The 21,790-nt window shown below is 39.7% G+C and overlaps 2 protein-coding genes and 1 non-coding gene across 5 annotated transcripts; 1 reads left to right on the top strand and 2 right to left on the bottom strand.

Moving 5' to 3' along the window:
• Positions 1–1,933: 1,933 nt before the first annotated feature.
• Positions 1,934–16,062, bottom strand: MYNN (myoneurin). Of its 3 annotated transcripts, XM_032260928.1 has the most exons (8): positions 15,372–16,060; positions 14,255–14,551; positions 9,137–9,930; positions 8,260–8,419; positions 6,425–6,603; positions 5,527–5,610; positions 4,059–4,145; positions 1,934–2,342 (listed from the first exon to the last, which is right to left on the bottom strand). In XM_032260928.1, the coding sequence occupies exons 2-8, from the start codon at positions 14,518–14,520 to the stop codon at positions 2,080–2,082; spliced, it is 1,833 nt and encodes a 610-aa protein (XP_032116819.1). In that variant the 5' UTR covers positions 14,521–14,551; positions 15,372–16,060; the 3' UTR covers positions 1,934–2,079. The 3 variants fall into 3 exon arrangements, with proteins under 3 accessions (XP_032116819.1, XP_032116828.1, XP_032116835.1); XM_032260937.1 differs by lacking the exon at positions 5,527–5,610 and having other exon boundaries at positions 15,372–16,062; XM_032260944.1 differs by lacking the exon at positions 14,255–14,551.
• A 496-nt stretch (positions 16,063–16,558) lies between these two features.
• Positions 16,559–16,631, bottom strand: TRNAV-AAC. The gene has a single exon. It is a non-coding gene; the product is annotated as a tRNA-Val (tRNA).
• A 1,392-nt stretch (positions 16,632–18,023) lies between these two features.
• ACTRT3 (actin related protein T3) lies at positions 18,024–20,576 on the top strand. The gene is made up of 2 exons (XM_032260953.1): positions 18,024–18,546; positions 19,153–20,576. The coding sequence occupies exons 1-2, from the start codon at positions 18,347–18,349 to the stop codon at positions 20,069–20,071; spliced, it is 1,119 nt and encodes a 372-aa protein (XP_032116844.1). The 5' UTR covers positions 18,024–18,346; the 3' UTR covers positions 20,072–20,576.
• The last annotated feature ends 1,214 nt before the right edge of the window (positions 20,577–21,790 follow it).

Raw genomic sequence — 21,790 nt, forward strand, 5'->3', positions numbered from 1 at the left:
TAAAGAGGCTGAGTCTTTTAATTTTCTTTAATTTCTTCATATTCCAATAAATTCCTATCAAATGTAACCCAGAAGACATTAGATGAACATTGTAATGCTTTATAAATTTTATTTAAATCCAGTATTTTAACTTAATACACATGGGTAGATTTCTTAGATGAATAATCAAATATTAAATTTGTATCATACAAAGGTGGTATTCCAAACTCTATTCAATTAGGTCAGTCCCACCGGTGGCAATTTATTATGAAAATACGGTGTGTGGGCTGGATGTGGTGGCTCACACCTGTAATCCCAGCACTTTGGGAGGCCGAGGCAGGTGGATCGCGAGGTCAGGAGAGAGAGACCATCCTGGCCAACATGGTGAAATCCCGTTTCTACTAAAAATACAAAAATTAGCTGGATGTGGTGGTGTGTGCCTGTAATCCCAGCTACTCAGGAGGCTGAGGCAGAAGAATCGCCTGAACCCAGGAGGCAGAGGTTGCAGTGAGCTGAGATCGGGCCACTGCACTCCAGCCTGGTGACAGAGCAAGACTCCATCTCAAAAAAAAAAAAAAAAAAGAAAATAGTGTGTGTGCTCTGAAATAGTGAAGATCGCAACAGACTACAAGCATTAAGTGCTTTTATTATGTCCTCTAATTGGTTCCTATGACTTGGGTCCTAAATAAAGAAAATTAGTGAATTAAAGAAATCAATAGCAATATAAAACATACTAACTGTACTACAGGTGTGGTTTAAAAGCAGAAAACAAATAAGCCACACCATGACAGAAATAAGAAATGATGTCATCTCACACAGAGAAACAGCCTTGGAGAAAAAAAAAAGAAAAAGGAAGAATGTCACCATAGTATTTGATCAGCACTATAAAAACTGACTTTGTGGAACTGATAATTTCATATCCAAAGATCAGGCAGTGAAATAAATTAATATGTGAGAAAAGTGGTATAGGGATGAGTAGTGCAAATATTGGGATAATAAGGAATTTTTTATATTCATTTTGAAGGAAATGGACCATTGTGAAACTACAACAACTACCAAAAGTTGTGGTTTAATTTATAAAATTAACAAACCCAAAACTTATAGAAAACTCAAATATAAAATATTTAATAAGCTGGCTTTCTGCTAACTCAAAATGTTTACTTATAATTGAAATTAATTTCTTAACTCTTTACCCAATAAAATGTACCAAATTTAGAAGTCAACTGATTTCTAGTATGCATTAAGTTTATATCTAGAAAATTCTTTTTGGAATTTAGTATTTCTTTTAAAAAGTGCCTAACAGGCATAAGAGAGGCTTGCCAAAATATTTCAAAACTCAGTATATTTTCATTTCCAATATTCTAGAAATGGAATAAAACAAACTGAATCAAATTTTGAAACCGTCTTTGCTGAGATAAAAACACCAATTATCTATTTAAAGTTCATTTTGAAAATATAATCTTAAATAAACCAAAAGTACTGACCCAATGGTTTTCTCCAGAATACCGAGTCCTAAATGAACAAAATTTTATATGCAGTTTTCTAGATTTTGAGAAACATGTTTTTGTTTCATTAGAAAAGTTATCAGAATATATTAATAGAGAAATAGTACAATTCTTACTCAGTAACTAAATTTTCATGAGCAGAAATATGAAATTTCATTTTTTCTCCATAGTTTATGTGGGGCTTACAAATAACAACACATTCTTGGGCTGATACTATTGCTTAAATTCTGAGGGCGGTAAAAATTTTAAATCCCACAGGTCAAAACTGAATCACATTAACTGGCTGATGTAGTAAATGAAGGGCAATTCTAAAATGCAAAATAAAAATGGAATTAAGGCAGCTTTAAAAGAAAATAAAACTCATTCACCCAAAATAGTGCTACATAATTAATTCCTTAAAAAGCTGTGTGTATAGACATAAAAGCCAAAAATAAAAACAAACACTGCAGTTGTGATGCAGCATCAGGTGCTTTTACTTCAGTGAATGAAAAATAATGGTCACAACTCAAATGAATGGGAATTTAACATGAATATATGCACCTTACCAGAGATGTTTGCTATCAATGACATCTTAGCAATTCCATATTCCTCACATTCAGTATAATTGTTGTAAAAATATCAACTGTGGTTCTGAATATCCATTCACAGTTGACCTCAACAATGTATCTGATGTAGGAGACTGAGTATCTGTGACAGGCAGAAGCATGTGATGGTCCTCAGTCCCAAGTGGAAGAGCTAATGGTAAAGTCATATCAGAAGGTTTCACATCCAGAGTTTCTGATAAAGAACTCTTTTGTATGGAATCTTGTTCACTCAAAGTATGATCCTCTACGCTGGAGTCTAGAGTTTTATCTGCACCTAAAACGGAAGGGAAAAAAATTTACATTATCTTCAAAAACGAAACTAAACCTCCGAGGTAGACTAATGTACTTGACCATTCCTAGAAATTACATTCCAGCCTCCATACATTTACTCAAGCAGTTTCTTTTTTGTAGATATGCCCTCCTCATTATCTATGTAAATTCAATCTGGGCCTCAGGTTAAGCTCAAGCACCAACTCCATTAAAAAAAAAATGGACTTAAGAATGAAACAGGGTGGGCTGTTTTATCTATTTTACCACACATTTTTCAATTTTCACATGCTGTCTTGTGGCGTCCACCTCTTATTGCCATTCTACTCAGGTATACCTTGAATCCTCAACTAGACTGGAAATTCTTTGAGAGTAAATGTCAAGTTATACTCTTAACTCCCTCAAAGTACTGAATAGTGATAAGAAATACTCTATTTGTTCATTGAATGCTTTTAATGAGTAATTTATATTATTCTGCGAGTTCAGAATGTGTCTGGTACTTTCATATATTTTCAGGTGAGAAATTCTGCTCTACTCAAGGGAGCAATTAGCACATTGACAAAAGATGTACTTTTGCCTTCAAATTTTCAAATGGCTTTAACATGCTCCTGTTACTCTATAAAGTATCAACATGATTTCAGTTTCACTGTCCTTGTTAGGTAGACAAAACTGCATATTTGTTTTCTTAAAACTGTAATTATCTGTATTCTTCCCAAGCTAATCTTCATTTCAACTAGCCAAGGTTTCCTTCTTGTCCCATTGACTCTTTACAATGTTCTCTGCTTGGAATGAATTCTCTCTTCCCATCTCCATCTTTGAACTCTTCTCCAACCTTCAAGTTCCCTAAAATTAAGCTTTTTCTAGTACTTACCTCAGAAAAACTTAATATCTTCTTTAGTACTTTTGTATTGATTATGTCCTACATTTTCCCTTGTAATTATTTATTTAGGTCTCTGGTCTCAAACACCAGGTTGTAAGCTCTTTAGAGTATCAGAACTATGCCTTGTTCAACTTCATATTCCCTAAACAGTTATGTATACTTTATAAAAATTTAACAAGTAGTTAAATTAATGACTTACTACAGTTTTCAGATGTTTCTAAGTTAATAGTTATGTTTATATTTATTTTAAGAGACTTACTGTCATCTTTATACACCAGAGGGACCTAGTGTCATTTCTAGTAATGACAGAATAAAATGGTAAGCACAGGGAAACTTTTTCAAGGATTTATTTTAACCAGCAGACTCAAACCTTGGGGTCTGGCTTTCCATTTTGATATATTATAACAGTGTAGGGCTACCTGTTTCCCTATTTTCTCTTAAACATTTCTGGATTAATGTTGATAACACCCCCTTTTTTCCCATAATAACCATAGTAAACCCTGAGTTATCCAGACTCCAGTATGAGGAACAGTGATATAGCTTACTTATATGTTCCTTCATGCTTCGGACTGTTACTAAGTCAGGTTTTAAAAGGAGGAAATGTTTCAAGTATTTTTTTAATAAGAGGCTCAACATGAAAAGAAATCCACAGTTGAATGTTTCTGCAAAAAAGCTACTTTCCTCCTATGTAGATGTCTACTTTTCAAAATAGACATCTAATTTATACTGCTTAAATATGTACATCTCATCTCAACATTTTAAGGAATAGCACCAATATGAGCACCAAATTATATTAAAACACACACACACACACACACACACACACACACACACAGCATTTACCAGAATGGACTTTTGTTTTGTGCTTCTTTAAATTTTTAATATCAGTGTAAGAATTACCACATAATTCACAGATAAATGGTCTTTCTCCTGAAAAACAAATTAAAAAGTTTAAACTTCAATATATTAAAAGCTGCTAGCTAAGACAAAAATATCAATGTTTATGAACACAAGGCAAAAATTATTATGGTGTTTAAATTTGGTTTCAAATTACCAATCACCTGGTTATAATATAGTGAAACAAAAGATTCTACGCAACCTAGTCACTCCTTTATACAAAACATCTGTATCTCAGAAAAAGGGAACATTTTCATGAAAAGAAATTTACTCGCAAATTAAAACAAATAAACAAAAACGTATTTTTCCACTTCTATGAAATATTTAGTGAGTGTCGATTATATGCCAGACATTGGCTAAGAGATATAGTTGTGGGAAAGTAAGTGTAATAATCATTGTTTCTGCTCTCAGGTACCTAAAGAATTAGAAAATACTTAAACGTACTAACAACATGCTATAATATTATACTTTGGAAATAAGAACTGTTCAGTGCTTTATGGTATAAACTAAAGCGCATGAGAATATAAAGTCACCAAAAACTTACTACATCTCAATTAAGTACTCATACTATTCTAGGCAGGAATTATGAGGAGGAGTTTTTTCTTTCTTTTTTTTTTTTTTTTGAGACGGAGTTTCGCTCTTGTTACCCAGGCTGGAGTGCAATGGTGCGATCTCGGCTCACCGCAACCTCCGCCTCCTGGGTTCAGGCAATTCTCCTGCCTCAGCCTCCTGAGTAGCCGGGATTACAGGCACGCACCACCATGCCCAGCTGATTTTTTGTATTTTTAGTAGAGACGGGGTTTCACCATGTTGACCAGGATGGTCTCGATCTCTTGACCTTGTGATCCACCCGCCTCAGCCTCCCAAAGTGCTGGGATTACAGGCTTGAGCCACCGCGCCCGGCCAGGAGGAGTTTTTAAAAAGAAAATGTCAGAACAGTACTCTTTCAAAGTGGCATTTTCCTTTGTTTTAAAATTTTTTACATTCAATATTTTCTTCATATAATTTACAAACTATTTTTACAATAAATATGTCAAAATTAAAATTTGTTCCTAAAACTTGCATACTAAACACTGTTTAATAAGAAAATCTGATGTTATATTGGTATTACCTATTCCTTTTCATTTCTTGGTATATCTGTGCAATTTAATCCAAATCATTTAAAAACTATTGATTATCTGGCATATTTCTTGGAAAATCAACACAATTCTTTAACAAATTTAATTCATACTCCAAACAACTAAAAAAAAAAGGATAGGCAAATAAGTTGATATTTATACAGATATAAATATAAAATATTGCTAAGTATAGTATGACTAGATACCATATAGTCCATAATGGCTTAAAAGTCAAGATTTACATAAAAAGAAATTAAGAGAGAACAAAAAGTAATACATTCTCCCTAAACACAGACCTGTATGGGATCGAAAGTGTTTGTTGAGCTCTCCTGAGGAAATAAAACTTTTCCCACAAATACCACATATGTATGGTTTTTCACCTAGATGGAAAATAAAAGATAGCGAAGTGGTGTACTATACCAATATAATATTTATCAATTACAAATAACCTAAAGTAAGCTTTTCTGAAATATTATTTAAAACCTCTCTATATTATACTTTAGAGGTATTTTCAGTGATCCAAGTAAATGAATATTAGTAATTATTTTATACTGTTCATAAGTTTTCATATATTAAAACTTTATTCCTGCAAATGTCCCTTCTAATAGAGATGATTTGGGCAAGGAATTTGATTTTTATATGATTAAGAGTATGTAAATTCATAAACCCACATTTCTATTCTTCCTATCTACTACATTAATAAAGGAGAATAAAAGTAGGTAAGTCTTTTAAAAAAATCCCCTAAAAACACAGTTTGCTTTTAAACTGCTATTTTGCGTCTGAATTATTTAATTTGCAAATCTCAGAATATCTGTGTAGGAAAGGTCCTAAGAAGTTAAAAAAAAAATCAATGTTCGACCCAAACCCACTCCCCAACCCTAACTATAGGAGATGATGCTTTAGGAAGCTGAAAAGATTTTTTAAAGTCACAAAATGCATCTCATTGCAAGTTTATATATTATCAAAATTATCTCACTGATTTTAATGTGTAAGTTACATAATTTATTTCACGCACCTTGCATTACTCTAGAAAATAAGTCAGCTTTTATGTTTAACAGATATGTGAAAATCATAAACATAGCTTACAGAAGTACAGAGAGATATCTAACTATAAAGTTTCCAATCTACTTTTGGTAAAGGTCCAAATTCTTTTATTTGTAACTTTATTTTAAGCAGTCTCCCTGTCAAACTTACCTGTATGTTTCCGAGAATGAGTGATAAGAGAACTAGAGACAGCAAATGCCTTCCCACAAGTATCACACACGTAAGGCTTTTCTCCAGTATGCCTACGGACATGATAGGTCAGTGTGCTGGCTTGGGCAAATCTCTGTCCACACCTATCACAGACATATGGCTTCTCTCCACTATGCTTCCTATTAGTAGATAAATATAAAGTTTAAGTAAAACAATTTGGAGGTCAATCTATATAGCAAGATTTCATAAAGTTTTTTACACATTTCATGTCATCTTAACAACCCAAGACTATGTATTTAAAATCAGTAGTTGTTTCAGTGTAAACAATGCCAAAAACAAATATTTTAGCTACTATCAAAACATTAGTTTTGAGATCAGTTCAAAAAGTTTTTCCTTGATCTTTATAAGGTTGTCAGTGGAATCCTAATACTGCAGGCAATTATTTTCATGAGTCTAGTCACTCTTTGACTCATCGAAACTCTCCTCAAACCATCAGCCTCTCTTTGCCCATTGTCACTCTTAGCTGACATCCCTGCTTTCACTGAGAAAAATTCATAACATGAGGATGACAGTTCATCCGAATCCATCAATTCCAATTTGTATACCTGAGGACCTACTTAATAATATCACTTCTGCAATTTCTCCAATCCTACATCATCCATGTTTCTCACTCCATTGGATTATGGTATACAAATATACTGATGTCTCCCATATTAATAAAAAGAAAGACCTTTGACCTTACTTGCTCCTTCATTCTCTGCTCCCCTTTACCAAAACCTTGAGACTCCAAAGTATTCTACTACCATTTCTTCTCTACTAGCCTCTACTAATGATGCTTTTTTTAAGAGCACAGCTGACTTCCCACTTTGCTAAATCCACATCAATTTTCAGTCTTCATCTCCCTATCACAGATTTTTACAATTGATCATTTGATCACTCCCATCTGGAATAACTTCCTTCACCTGGGATTCCAGGGCAGCCCACTTTCATGGTTTTCCTCCTCTACTGGCTGCTCCTTACTAGTTACCTCTGCTGGTTCTCACACCATCTCCCAGAACTCGTAAAATTTGAGTGCCTCAGGACCATCTTCTGATTTCTTCTGTCCACATTCACTCTCTTAGTGACCTTATCCAGGATTATAGCTTTAAATACTGTCATATGCTGATGCTGGTATCTTCAGCTCAAACCAGTCCCCTGAACTGCAGACTTAGATAACCAATTATCTATGGCACATCTCTATTCAGAAGTCATCTCAAATTTAACATGCTCAGAACTGTACTCCTAAATTCCTGCACTTCCACTTAAGCTGTTCTACCCACAAACCTTCTCCATCTCAATTAATGGCAACTCCATCTTTATAGGGGTTGCCAGAATAATCTTTGACTCTCTTTCAGACCTCATATACAATCTGTCTGCAAATTCTGTTATTTCTAACTTTAAAATATATCCAGAATCTACTACTACTTATTTCCTTCACTGCTACCACTCTGGTCTGAACTACCATCACCCTTGCATGAGTTTTATCTATAGATTCCTGTTTACCCTGATTACACTCTTATAATCCTAACAGCCTGAATGATCCTCTTAAATTGCATTCTGGACCATTCTGATCTTATTTCTGGACCAGACTGACCTTATTTCCTAGTAGCTTCCCCCTAGCCTGCTTATTTTCTATCAGCTACCATGGCTTCCTTGTGATTCCTTGAATGTGTTAACATTGTTTGGTGGAACCACAATTAGAATTCTACTGTCCTGAATTCTAATATAATAGTCTATTCATAAGCCTATGATGATTAAAAGACTAAAAGATCAAACAACTCATCTGGTTTTTTTACCTTGCATGAATCTTGAGATTGCTAGAAGTTGCAAACTGTAAGTTGCATACATCACATTTATAGGGTTTTTCTTCACCATGATGCATGCGACTATGGAAGACTAGCTGACATTTCTGAGCAAATCCTTTATCACACAATTCACATTTGTATGGCTTCTCACCTAAAGGAATAAGTAAATAAAATTTATATTTAGAAGAAAATAGTATTTCAGTTTCATAAAACATACCAGATTTCATCAACAATACTAGCTTTGGTATTCAGAAAATGTTACTGCTAGAACTGAAAACAAATAAAATCTCTTTCTAGACCATTGAAAACACCAGTAGAATTAGAAGAAATTAGTGTTTCTGAATTCACAATGAGAGAAGTACATACAGCATTTTTAAAAGTATGAATCTAAAAGTACCAATGTATGCTCATACTTTGCCACCAGAGGACATACAAAATAAAGGTACTTGTAGAAGCTGAGGAAACACTGTATGTGTAATTCTAATGAACATGTTCAAAGGTCAACACAGTCTAAGAAGTCTGTAATAAGAAGTGTTGGCAATATCTGAAAATTGGCCTGATTTGTAATTACATTTTCTCTTTATCAGTTTTAATGGCTTTGTCTCTGTTAAATACTTGGTAAGTTAGAATGAACATGCTTATTTTGAGGGAAAATGGTATGAACAGTTGATGCATTAGGGCTTAAACAGCCATTAAACACTTGGTTACAAATAAATTTTCAATAGTTTAACACTGTTAAATACTTTGATGAATAGAAAAATATACCAAATTTTGGTCACAAGTAGTGTGTGCTAAGTACTCTCTATAAAAATATACTATTTTAGTCACAGTATAAAAATAGTTATATCTCCCCACACACCCGTCTCACCTGTATGAGTTCTTACATGGGTTTTCAGCTGGTTACACTGGGTAAATGCCTTTCCACATAAGTGGCAGACATAAGGTTTGACTCCTTTATGTATTCTCATGTGCCTTCTCAAGCTGCTGGCTTCTGAAAACACTTTCCCACATGTGTTACACATTGGCTTGGTCCTGGAATACCTCTGATCCAGCTCTTCCCCGGAGTTCTCCACCTCGTAAGGACTCCCGACACTAGCTATATTAGACATAGAGTGTTCTTTCAGAGCACAGTTCGGCTGTGATTTTCCACGTTTCCGTTTCACTGTAACAGTTTGCACAATATCTTGTGCTGGAAAAGTATTTTCCACAACTGATGTCAACTCGAGTTCTGAATTATCATTTATTTGTGCAACTTGTTCTCCTACAGGTGTGGACAGTTTATTTGCACCTAGGAATAATTCAACAGATGCATTCTCTAAAATATCACTGGGATATTGCACTGTTTTATTCTGCCCTGTTTTTGGGGAGTTGAAAGGCTTCTTCTTCTTTTTTGTTTGAGATGACTTTTTTGCTAATGCCCCTTGTTTAGGATTTGCCTGAACCAAATCTGTAGATACTTCTGATTTCTCTCGATTATTATAATCTCGCAGAGTAAGAAGACAAGTCTGTTGATTCAATTCAATGTTTCCAGTAATACTAGATATCTCTGCAGAAGAAGGATTAGCAATAAAAGCAAAATCTTCCATCTTTATTTTGCATTTAGTGACCACCTCTTCCACTTTGAGATAGTCAGCAGCCTGATGAATTTCTTTAACATTCCAACTGTAAGGAAACAAGGCTACATGACAATATTCTGATCAAAGAAAAACTTTTTGAAACAGAGCTGCATATATATTTCAATGTATTTTAAAGACCTAATGAAGTAGAATGCTGACAAAGGCGTATAACTAAGAGAAAAGAATATTTATAAATTCATTCAGAATAATGTTTAGGTAAAAATTCCAATTTTACAGAACTTCAAGAGATGGATAATGGCTATTCACAGCTGTCAATGAACTACTGCAGAAAAATTAAACGTTAAATTTTCTGGCTTTTAAAAAATCTAGAACACAAAAATAGCTGTTGGCACCTCCCTACCTCCTCCCATTCATCCGGAGGCCTCTTCAGATAGCAACCAACTTTTCTGGATTGGCAAGAGGAAAAGTCTAATGACAGTTGTTTCCTACTATTTTCTCCTGCTCCCCTGTGAGGGACTTTAATTATGTTTCCCAAACTTCATTGTGTATGTGAATCACCCAGGAATCTTGTTAAATGTAGATTCAAATTCAGCAGGTCTATGATAGGGCCTGAGATTCTGCAGTTCTTTTTTTTTTGTTTTGAGATGGGATATTCCTCTGTTGCCCAAGTGGGAGTACACTGGCATAATGACAGCTCACTGCAGCCTTAAACTCCTGGGCTCAAGTGATTGTCCTGCTTCAGCTTCCCAAGTAGGTAGGACTATAGGCATGTGCCACCACACCTGGCTATTTAAATTATTTTGTAGAGGCAAGGTTTCGCTATGCTGCCCAGGCTGGTCTCGAATTCCTGGCCTCAAGTGATCCTCCCACCTCGGCTACCAAAGTGCTAGGATTACAAGTGTGAGCCACCAGCCCAGCCTGCATTTCTTAATACACTCCCTGGTGATGCCAGTGTTGCCAAGAGGAAGCCACTAAGAGGAATAGGTTTCAGAATGATTTTTTCCTGAAACATGGTTTCTTTGGGAAGATGATCTCTTTACCTCTTTAAGTGTAAGCCAGAAAAGGTTTTAATCATAGCTAACAATATAAATATAGTGCTGGTGATACCATTTTTTTTAAAAAGGACTAACATTTGGAATAAAATTTAAAATAACTAGTGTCACGAACCTCTAAGATCTCTAAAAGTATCCTACAGTACGTGCAAATCTCTACCTATGTTCTCATCATCTTCTAATTAAACTTGCTTTGCCTCAAGTGCCACATGTATGTTTCACCTTATTTAATTTAGCATCACAATGACTTTTTAAAAATTGTCTTTTGGGCTAGGCCACTAAAAAAGATTGTGTTTGGTGCTCCATAAAATGAACCACCGAACAGATAACAAGGTCAGGTAGCCTTTAAGACCAATACAAGACAGCAGGAAGTCATACATTAATTGTTCAAGGCCGGGTATGGTGGCTTATGCTGGCAATCCAGCACTTGGGAGGCTGAGGCTGGAGGATCACCTGAGGTCAGGAGTTCAAGACCAGCCTCCAACATGGTGAAATCCCATCCGTCTCTATCAAAAATTAGCTGGGCATAATGGCGGGTACCTGTAAGCCCAGCTACTCAGGAGGCTGAGGTGGGAGAATCGCTTAAACCGGGGAGGCGGAGGTTGCAGTAAGCCAAGATGCTATTGCATTACAGCCTGGGCGACAGCTTGAGACTCTGTCTCAGGAAAAAAAAAAAAAAAAAAAAAAAATTATAGCAAGGCGCTATTTTAAAAAAAACTGTTCAATACTGAAATAGTAATTCATACAAACTATTTCATAGACGGCTACAATCTAAGTCACAGTGAAGAGCACCGATCAACACTTGTTTACTTCAATAACAGATTTGTTTTCCTTTACAAGTATTATAGATAACCGTGCTTCCGAACTTGCTTTCATCTTGTGAACAGTCATTGAAAGTCATTTAATTACATATTGCCAGGTATATGCCTAAATACTTTATAAGATTAGTTCATTTAATCTTCAGAACATGCCTATGAAATCTATTATAAATCCTCATTTTACATACAAATAAAAAATCAGAGGTCCAAAGAAATAAATTAACTTGTCCAAGAGCACAGAATGTTAGAACAAAGATTTGACCAAGGTAATCTGGCCCCCGAGACAATTCTATTATTCTACCTGTTTTCTTAATCACTAAGTTATAAGCCTTTCTATTTTGGTATAAATCCTCTCTTACATTTCTAGCTGAACTCAAAGAATTGGCTCCCCAGATCCCCAGGAAAGATATGTTCCAAAAGAGACTGAACAAAACACCTGGCTGTTCTTCACATTGGTTCTTTCCATGAAGTCTCAAGGAAAAGTGCTCTAGCATGTATTCAAATCAATTTTTTTTTTTTTTGGCATAATTGAGAAAGGGGAGCCACTAAATTGAAGACCAGCCAAAATTCACACTGTTCTTTTCCTTTAATCAACTTATACAGAACTCGCTTGAAGATTTCATTATACCAAAATTTAAAAATAATTCCAAAATAGCATGGAAGTTTACTTTTATCTCTCTCCCCTCCCCATACTGGATACTTCTTACACAAGAATGTTTCCTTGTCAAAAGGATTAATGAGCACCCTGATTCTAGATTTTTAAATAAGCATATTTCCATGACAAGTTGCAATATAAAATGGAGGGAAGAATTTTGCTTAATGCATACATGCACATCTCTACAGAGATCTGGAAAAGAATGAATATATATTAAAAGGTTAACAGGGGTTATCAGTGGGTAGCAGACTTTCAAGTGTTTCTTATTTTGTTATTTATTTACATTTTTCTAAATTTTCTCTGAGAAATGTGGAATTAAAGGGGGCGGGGAGGGTAAAGAAGAGAAAAAGAAAGAAATTAATGTTCACCAGGAAGTGAATAAGGATCAAGTAAAACCTTGTTTAGCCTCAAAGTAGTTATTACCATCTCATTTTTACAGATAGAGAAACTGGAGCCCAGAGAGACTGTATCATGCTCAAGGAGACATAGTGACTGACAGGCAAGAACTAATTCCAAAGCCTATAATCTTCCTATGGCAGAAGATTATGAAAAGTCTTCTCATGTTCACTTTCTTGAGAGGCAGAAATAAGACAGGCATAATTTAATCAGTTTCTCTGCTTTTATCTCTTCCACCTCTTCCCTACAATCAGTAAATGTATTGGTATTAGTCTAATTATACGGCTTATTATACAGGGGAGACACAGTGCCCGCATTATCGATTCCTCAAAACCCACTTCTTTTTTTTTTTTTTTTGAGACGGAGTTTCGCTCTTGTTAGCGAGGCTGGAGTGCAATGGCGCGATCTCGGCTCACCGCAACCTCCGCCTCCTGGGTTCAGGCAATTCTCCTGCCTCAGCCTCCTGAGTAGCTGGGATTACAGGCACACGCCACCATGCCCAGCTAATTTTTTGTATTTTTAGTAGAGACGGGGTTTCACCATGTTGACCAGGATGGTCTCGATCTCTTGACCTCGTGATCCACCAGCCTCGGCCTCCCAAAGTGCTGGGATTACAGGCTTGAGCCACCGCGCCCGACCTAAAACCCACTTCTTGTTTATGCAGTGACAGCTGTAAGCATCTTAGAGAAGCATTCTAGCATCTCTGACCTTAATTCAGCATTAGTACTGGTAGGTTAATAGAGGTAACAGGAGTCACTGCCATTCATTTTCCAAATAAGTTATTTTCCAGAATCAAGATCAGGAAGAGGTTCTGCACACTATTTATGGTTGGTAATGGCAGCAATGTTATATGAGCACAGAGGTTCTTCCTTCCCCATCTACACTCCATTCAAATACCTTAAGACATAAGGGATGGAGAATTGAGAGAGAGAGAGAAGACCAGAGGAATTTAAGGACCAAAAAGCAATGGGAAACTGGAAGTCACTTAAAAGTTTATTGTGTTTGCAGCCTGGCCAACATGGTGAAACCCTGTCTCTACCAAAAATAAAAAAATTTGCAGGTGCAGTGGCCCCCGCCTGTAGTCCCAACTACTTGGGAGGCTAAGGTGGGAGAATCGCTTGAATCTGGGAGGAGGAGGTTGCTGCGACCGAGATCATGCCACTGCACTCTAGCCTGGGTGAGAGTATCAAAGGAAAAAAGAAAAAAAAAATGCATTGTGTTTGATGTTCAAGTTTACATAAGTGAAATAAATCACAGGCTTTGTTTCAGTAAAAATCTTACTGTTTAAAATCTGTGCTTTCTGTGCTTATGAAATATTGCTTGCTTATCCCAAATCAGTGATACTGATTTCTTTATAAAAACAAACATTGTGTGCATAAATAGTTGAAGAATTTGAGTTCAGAGAATGAATGGAAAAAATACAGATCTACTTTAGCTGTGAAGAGTACTGACTAGCTTTTACAACTGAAAATAAAATGTGTACTTTACCTGTCAAGATTTAAAGTTCCTGTGTATATAAACTCCAACAGTTTCTGAAATCCATCAGCCTTCACCTGACTCTGATCAAGAAAGACATTGTTCTCAGAAGTGCTTCTGTAGATCGCACCAAAATACTCACTAAAGGAGGCCAGCACATTCCTATGAGCTTTAAACTGGAATTCTCCAATCACTATGGTGCAGTCACAAAGAAAACCTGCTTCCCGCTGTTTGTTCAGTCTCTCTAAAAGGTGCTCACAGTGGTGCGAATACTGCATTTTGGTATCAGAATGGAATTTTACCCTTGATCTAAGAGACAAAAAGAAATAGTAAATCAGTAACTGTAAGTTTTCGTCAACGTTCACCCAAGCAATTGGTGAGGGAAGGGACAGAAGACGTAACTTTAACAATTCTAGCCCCCCCTTGAAAACATTTATAAAACATATATGGTTAAGAATGAAGGGATGAGTGCCTTTCTATCTTTGTTTACCTTGACCAACTAACACAATCGTTTAGACATATCAATAAATGACGGTGAATGCAAACACTTCTATCACCTGAAAAAAGCACCGCAAAACCTGACGCTTTCACATCAGTTGAACCCTGAGATTTTCAAGCTCAGTAGACATACTTATGTTACAAAAAAATTTTTTTAACCACTAAGACATGATCTCCTGGGGCTGACAGGGGGAGAACAGTTCGAGTTTTTAAAAAATTGCTCTCAAGTCATCGAAACCTGTAGCTTCCCCAGTGCAGTTTCTCCAAAACGCGAGGCGGCGGCTCAGGGAGCGGGGAATGCACCCGGCCAAGGCTTGCTGTCAAAGGTTCTGTCACTCGCGCCGAGGAGGCCACACCTTCTCCTCTCTCTCTCTATCCACGCGAGGCGGCTTTCGAGAGTGACAACGAAAGCCAGTCCCTCCTCGGCTTCTGCCGCCCTGCCCTCTGCCCAGCTCCCACTCCCGCGAATTCCCACAGCAGAGGTTGTGGCCCAGGCCACCGCCGGGGCTGCCTAGCCCAAGCCTTCCACTTTCGCCCGGACCCATGCCGGAACTCCAAGGAGCCTGCCCTCCAATGGCCAGTGTTCTGGAGAGACCGGGGCAGGAGGGCTGGGGGTGAAGTAGGAACTCACCGATAGCAACCCAAGGGGGGAACACAGTTTCTTCACTCTCTCTCCGCCATCTTGGGAGGACGTCACCGCGCCACGCTCCGCCCCTCCCTTCCTTCCACGGTAGCGTCACGTCCGGCTCTGTCATCCCGTGGCGGCGCGGGAGGCTCCGGGGCCGTGGGGGTCCGGCGCCGGCCAGGGCAGGACAGGATGTCCCGCAGAGACCCACTACCCTGCAGGCCAGGGGTCCCACGAAGCAGCAGGCGTCATGGATACGAGAGCTGAAGGCTCGCTCGCTCGCAGTACTCCGCCTGTCTTCTCATCGCGAGCATTCTGGTGCTGGCAGTCCGCGTCTGGCGCTCGGCCGGGGCTCTGCGCCGAGGCCCGGCAGCACTGCATCGCGGGCCTCTTTCCAGAAGCTAGCTGCGCACTGCGTGCGGGGGCTTGTAGTTGCTCGTCTTCTCCCATCATCCTCCCCTTCCTCGGGGCCCCACCGATGGAAATTGCTGCATGTGTACTCGGATCTCTGCCATGGGGGATTTTTTAGCTGAGACTCGGCACCCCTTTCCCGCTTACGTACCTGGAAACTCTTGGCACCCCCAGGTTTTTGTGTGCCCCAGCCAACTGTAGCTCAGCTTCTAGGATGTCCTTACCTGGTGACAGAAGTCTAGGATGCTCGAAAGCGGAGCAGCTGGGCACAGTGGGCATGCGCAACATTAGAGGAAGGTGGGCTTTATACCGGAAAAGGTTTTCCTGCGTCTGGACTAGAAGATTTTTAATTCGATTATTTACATCAATTAAGATGAAAAACCAAGTGACAGAATACAAAAGTGCCCCGGAGGCGACAGGACTAACTACTTTTACACATTAGCCTCTCCTTCTAGGCTGTACATTATTTTTTCAGTATTAGCTGGTGAGTCAAATTCATTTTTTAAAACCCAGGGCACGTCTTCCACGTGGCAAGTCTTCTGTGCAAACATTTGGTGAACAAATAAAGTAGCATAAAAATGTACAGTTGGAACTCTCAAATTGCTATCAATGGCACACCTTCCACGTGGCAAGTCTTCCATAAAAGCATGTGGTGAACGAATAAAGTAACATAAATACGTACAGTTCAGACTCTCAAATCGCTGTCAAGAGCATGTCTTTTTGAAGACTGGCGTGTATTAAGGTCACGCTTTTTTTTAAAGGGAGAAAAAGGTGCAGCCTGTTGTTTCCGCCCGGTTTCGAACCGGGGACCTTTCGCGTGTTAGGCGAACGTGATAACCACTACACTACGGAAACCTTGCTGAGTGAGAAGGTTCATAAAGACCTTGATATGTTTGTGTCATATCCCAATTGTCAAGCTATTAAGACCAAATTGAGTGGGATTCATGTAATTTATTAAAAAAAAAAAAAAAAAACCAGAAAGTGAAAAATAACCTAAGCCCAATTTAACAGTGCTGAAATTATTTCAAAAGTTTGAATTTGCATGCACTTTCTTTCAAAGCGCCTGGGTACCGAGGTAGAAACCAGGCACTATGGAGTTTCCCTTCTTTTGGGTATTTTTTTTTTTTTTTTTCCCCCTCCTGGGAAAGAAGCGTTTTATTACATATCCTTTCGCACGTCGAGCTGCTCAGAGTCCAAGGCGAAGCAGGGGGCTTTCGGAGACCGGGGAGGGCCAGCCACGTGCGGAGCCCCAAGTCCCGGCCCCGGTGCTGCTCTTGGCTGCGAAAAAGCCATCCTTTCAGCTTCTGGTGGAAGGACGTGTAAAATTAGTTTTGAATTTCCTCCTTTTGCTCTCGAAGACCAAGGTGAGGTACTAAGTTGACTACTTGTTTCAAAATTCTTTACAGAGTTTGCAGAATCAGACACCACAATGCGTTTACTAACATGCAATCTACTTTTAAATTTTTCCAAACTTGAATTTCATGTGACCTGAGAAACTTCACTTTTCCTGCAAAAAGGCAGGCATGTCCTTTAGGCTAAAAATCAAGACTAGGGAATGAGGCTTGCAGATTACACCAGAAGGGTATAGTCCGAAAATATTTTTTTTTTTAAAGCGAGGAGCTACTATTTTAATTGAGTATATTTTGCTGGGAAACCACAAGAAGTATAACAAAGCATTGCCCAGGGTACAGAAAAAATAATAAAAGTACTTAAAAATAATTTAAATTCCAACATTTCCCCCCTCATTTTAGAAGTTTAACGTTTCAGAAGCCTCAACACTGCCTCCCTTCCTGCGACAACTCTCCCCCTCTTAAGTCTCATTCTCCCCCAGTTTCAAGGGCGAATTCTAGAACTCCCCGGAACCGCCACCTGTTAACCAGAATTTAGTGGCTTTGGAAAATAAAACTGCTTTTATAGCTCTTCTGGGTTTTTTTGTTTGTTTTTTTGAGACAGAGTCTCTCTCTGTCTCCGCAGTGGCGCGATCTCGGCTCACTGCAACCTCTGCCTTCCGGGTTCAAGCAATTTTCCTGCCTCAGCCTCCCGAGTTGTTGGAACCACAGGCGCGCGCGCTGGCTAATCTTTTATGTTTTAGTAGAGACGGGGTTTCACCGAGGCCAGGATGGTCTCGATCTCCTGACCTCGTGATCTGCCCTTCTCAGTCTCCCAAAGTGCCGGGATTACAGGCATGAGCCAGCGCGTCCGGCCAGCTCTTCTGGGTATTTGAGAAATGCATTTGTGAGTGTCAGCGTTTAATCTTTTGATGGGAAAGTCGGGTTTTCCTGATACTGGGATTCCGGGATTCCCGGGGTTGGGGTGGCCCAGTTCCTGCGAGAAGCAATAGCAGGCGGTGCCGTGAGGCGCACTGTGAGTCCAACTATCCCAAGCGCCTGGAGCCCCCCCCCCCCCCCCCCCCTGCCCCCCCCGCCCCCCGCCCGCGGCTGCGCCCCCAGACTCAGGCCTCTCCGGGCGGTGCCGGGCGCCTCTGTGACGCGGCGTTCCAGTCAGTCGTCCTTTGCAGAGCAGGTAGCCAGAGCCGCCCGGAGACAAGAGCCGGCGGCGACAGCGGCGGCATGAACTGCTACCAGCTACCGGTGGTGATCGACAACGGCTCAGGAGTGATCAAGGCGGGCCTGGCGGGGTCCAGGGAGCCCCAGTTTCTCTACCCGAACATTATCGGCCGCGCCAAGGGCCAGAGCCCAGCGGCCCAGGGCGGGCTAGAACTCTGCGTGGGCGACCAAGCTCAGGCATGGAGAAGTTCGCTGTCCATCAGGTACCTCCTTCTCCCCGCAGGGTGGGCGGGGGGGGGGGGGGGGGGGAAGGAGCCCAAAGAATGTGCGCTATGGGGACAGAAAGGATAAGGAAGCCAGGAGCAGGAAAGTCCCAGCCAGCTGGAGTTACTACAGACGCGCAGGCCACAAATCTCTGAGGCTACCACACATCGAAAAATTGAACATTTTGCTCTCTGTGGCTATACAAATGTATACAAACTATAAAGTTATCGAACGAATTCATTTAAGAATATTACTTAACTCGTGGCTCCTTTTGTCACTTGGGTTATTCTCTTCAACTGACATAAACTACACTATAATATGAAAATTTCCCAATTTCTTTTTTTTTTCTTTTCTTTTTTTTCCCCCTCCCGCTCCCCGCCCCCAATTTCTTGAGAGTCACAAACTTCCAAAGGAGAGAGAAAATGGAAAGCAACAAAAATTGCAGAGGTAGGTAGCTGTGCTAATTTTTGCTGACTTTTACCTTCTGTGAGAGGCTGTGGCAGTTATTGCCCATAAAGGGATATTGGTAATAAACGTGGTGATTAACTGAGGGTCGAAGACAATAGAAACTAGAAAAATAATTGATCTTATTGCTCTCCCTACAGTTACCCAGTGGAGCGAGGTCTCATTACTTCATGGGACGACATGGAGATCATGTGGAAGCATATCTATGATTATAACCTCAAGCTGAAGCCATGTGATGGTCCAGTCTTGATTACTGAGCCAGCCCTGAACCCACTGGCCAACCGGCAACAGATCACAGAAGTGTTTTTTGAGCATCTGGGTGTTCCTGCCTTCTATATGTCCATCCAGGCTGTGCTAGCTCTCTTTGCTGCTGGCTTCACTACTGGCCTTGTGCTGAATTCAGGAGCTGGGATTACCCAGAGTGTGCCCATCTTTGAGGGTTACTGTCTGCCTCATGGTGTGCAGCAACTGGATCTGGCCGGCCTTGACCTCACCAACTACCTCATGGTGCTAATGAAGAACCACGGTATCTTGTTGCTTAGTGCTTCAGACAGAAAGATTGTTGAAGACATCAAGGAGACCTTTTGTTATGTGGCAATGAATTACGATGAGGAAATGGCCAAGAAACCTGATTGTCTAGAAAAAGTTTACCAACTACCTGACGGGAAGGTCTTCCGGCTCCATGACCAACTCTTTTCTTGTCCAGAGGCCCTCTTCTCTCCGTGTCACATGAACCTTGAGGCCCCTGGCATTGATAAGATATGTTTCAGCAGCATAATGAAATGTGATATAGGCCTGAGGAATTCCTTCTTTTCCAATATTATCCTTGCCGGGGGATCAACCTCTTTCCCTGGTTTAGACAAGCGGTTAGTTAAGGATATAGCAAAGGTGGCACCTGCCAACACCGCTGTGCAAGTTACAGCTCCTCCAGAAAGGAAAATATCAGTGTGGATGGGAGGTTCTATTCTTGCATCCTTGTCTGCCTTCCAGGACATGTGGATCACTGCTGCAGAATTTAAAGAAGTTGGACCCAACATAGTACACCAGAGATGCTTCTGAAATACAGATAAAATGGTTAGAAGAAAATGTTTTGAGTATATGTGACAGAAAACGTTGGATATGTTTCCTGGAGAATAGAAAATACCTCAATTATTGGGATGCCAATATTTCTGTTGTATTTCTATAATGGGTGGGGGGATAATAATGGTGAAGCTCAAGAACAGATGTCTATTGAGTAGAACCAAGTTAAAATAATGTTTCCTATGGTGCCTCTTCTATAAGTTGATGTTGATGAGCTTATATTTCCTTTGGAAGAGAGCAGTTTGTGGTACAATATGCTATGTGCCAAATGAGTGATAAGATTTAAGGTTACTGAAGTTTAGGGAAAGAAGGTTGCTGTGGTGAGGAAAGAGACTCCATAGTAGAGGTATGCCATCATGGAAGGGGTGGCTTTAGGATGGAAAACAGATATCCAGGCAAGCATACTAAAATGAACAAGTTGCTAAAGATGAGAATGAACAAAGCATATTCAGGGCATGCTTAATAGACTGATTTTGTTTTTAAATTTTTTATGTATGTATGTATTCATTTACTTAGTTTTAGAGGCAGAGTCTTACCCTGTCTCCCAGGCTGGAGTACAGTCCTGCAATCATAGTTCACTGCAGCCTCCAACTCCTGGGCTCCACCCTTAGCTTCCAAAGTAGCTGAATCCACAGGTGTGCACTCCCACGCCCAGCTTAGACTGATTTTGTTAAGCGAAGAGCAGAGCAAGAGCAGGTCAAGTGAAGGCCAGGGACTAAAAGGCTTTAAGTGCTAAATATCCAATACTTAAAGGGGAGAAATTAAAAGCTGGGGACATAAGGAAACTATGTTATGATGAATGTGGTGATAGTTTGGAGAATAAATTGAATGGGGAAGGCCCTGGAGATTAGGTGATCAATTAGAAAGTCACTAGTCCAGATATAAAGTGGCAAATCTAGTACTCAAGATTATTAACAATAGGAATTAAAAAAAAAAAGAAATTACAAAAACTGACAAGATTTGTTGGCTAATTAGATATGAAGGGAAAAGAAGGGTCTGGATAATGTGGGAAGCTAAGAGAATGGTGGTAGTGTTGATACATAACTCAAAGCACTTAGCATCTGCTCTATGTAAGGTACTGTGCTAAGTGCAATAGCGTTAATTACAGAAGTCAGATTCTGTCCTTAAAAAACTTTACAACGAAGGCCGGGCATGGTGGCTCATGCCTGTAATCCCCGCACTCTGGGAAGCCGAGGTGGGTGGATCACGAGGTTAGGAGTTCAAGACCAGCCTGGTCAAGGTGGTGAAACCCCATCTGTACTAAAAATACAAACAAAATTAGCCGGGCACGGTGGCTCACGCCTGTAATCCCAGCACTTTGGGATGCCAAGGCAGGTGAGCAGTTCGAGACCAGCCTGGCCAACATGGTGAAACCCCGGCTCTACAAAAAGTACAAAAATTAGCTGGGCGTGGTGGCGCACGCCTGTTATCCCAGCTACCTGGAGGCTGAGGCAGGAGAATCGCTTGAACCCAGGAGGCAGAGGTTGCAGTGAGCCGAAATCGTGCCATTGTACTCCAGCCCAGGCGACAAGAGCAAAACTTCATCTAAAATAAAAAATAAAAAAAAGGAAAACTTTACAGCCTGGCAGATGCTATGAAAGAAAGAGGAGGCAAGGGGAGAGAGAGATTTTACTTTTCTTTCAGATAGAGGACCGACAGCGACAACTCCACGGAGTTTACCCAACTGAACACGAGTAA

This window comes from Sapajus apella, unplaced genomic scaffold, assembly GCF_009761245.1.
Source record: "Sapajus apella isolate SASKATOON/1434 unplaced genomic scaffold, GSC_monkey_1.0 scaffold4, whole genome shotgun sequence".
NCBI classification, from domain to species: Eukaryota; Metazoa; Chordata; class Mammalia; order Primates; family Cebidae; genus Sapajus; species Sapajus apella.

What these genes read in the sequence shown, in the direction of transcription:
- MYNN (XM_032260928.1), bottom strand. Translation starts at nt 14,520, where the DNA reads ATGCAGTATTCGCACCACTGTGAGCACCTTTTAGAGAGACTGAACAAA. An exon ending in AATCTCAAGATTCATGCAAG is followed by an intron (nt 6,604 to 8,259) that starts GTAAAAAAACCA and finishes ATCTACTAATAG; the next exon opens with GAAGCATAGTGGAGAGAAGC. An exon ending in TCATTCTCGGAAACATACAG is followed by an intron (nt 5,611 to 6,424) that starts GTAAGTTTGACA and finishes TTTTCCATCTAG; the next exon opens with GTGAAAAACCATACATATGT.
- ACTRT3 (XM_032260953.1), top strand. Translation starts at nt 18,347, where the DNA reads ATGAACTGCTACCAGCTACCGGTGGTGATCGACAACGGCTCAGGAGTG. An exon ending in AGAAGTTCGCTGTCCATCAG is followed by an intron (nt 18,547 to 19,152) that starts GTACCTCCTTCT and finishes CTCTCCCTACAG; the next exon opens with TTACCCAGTGGAGCGAGGTC.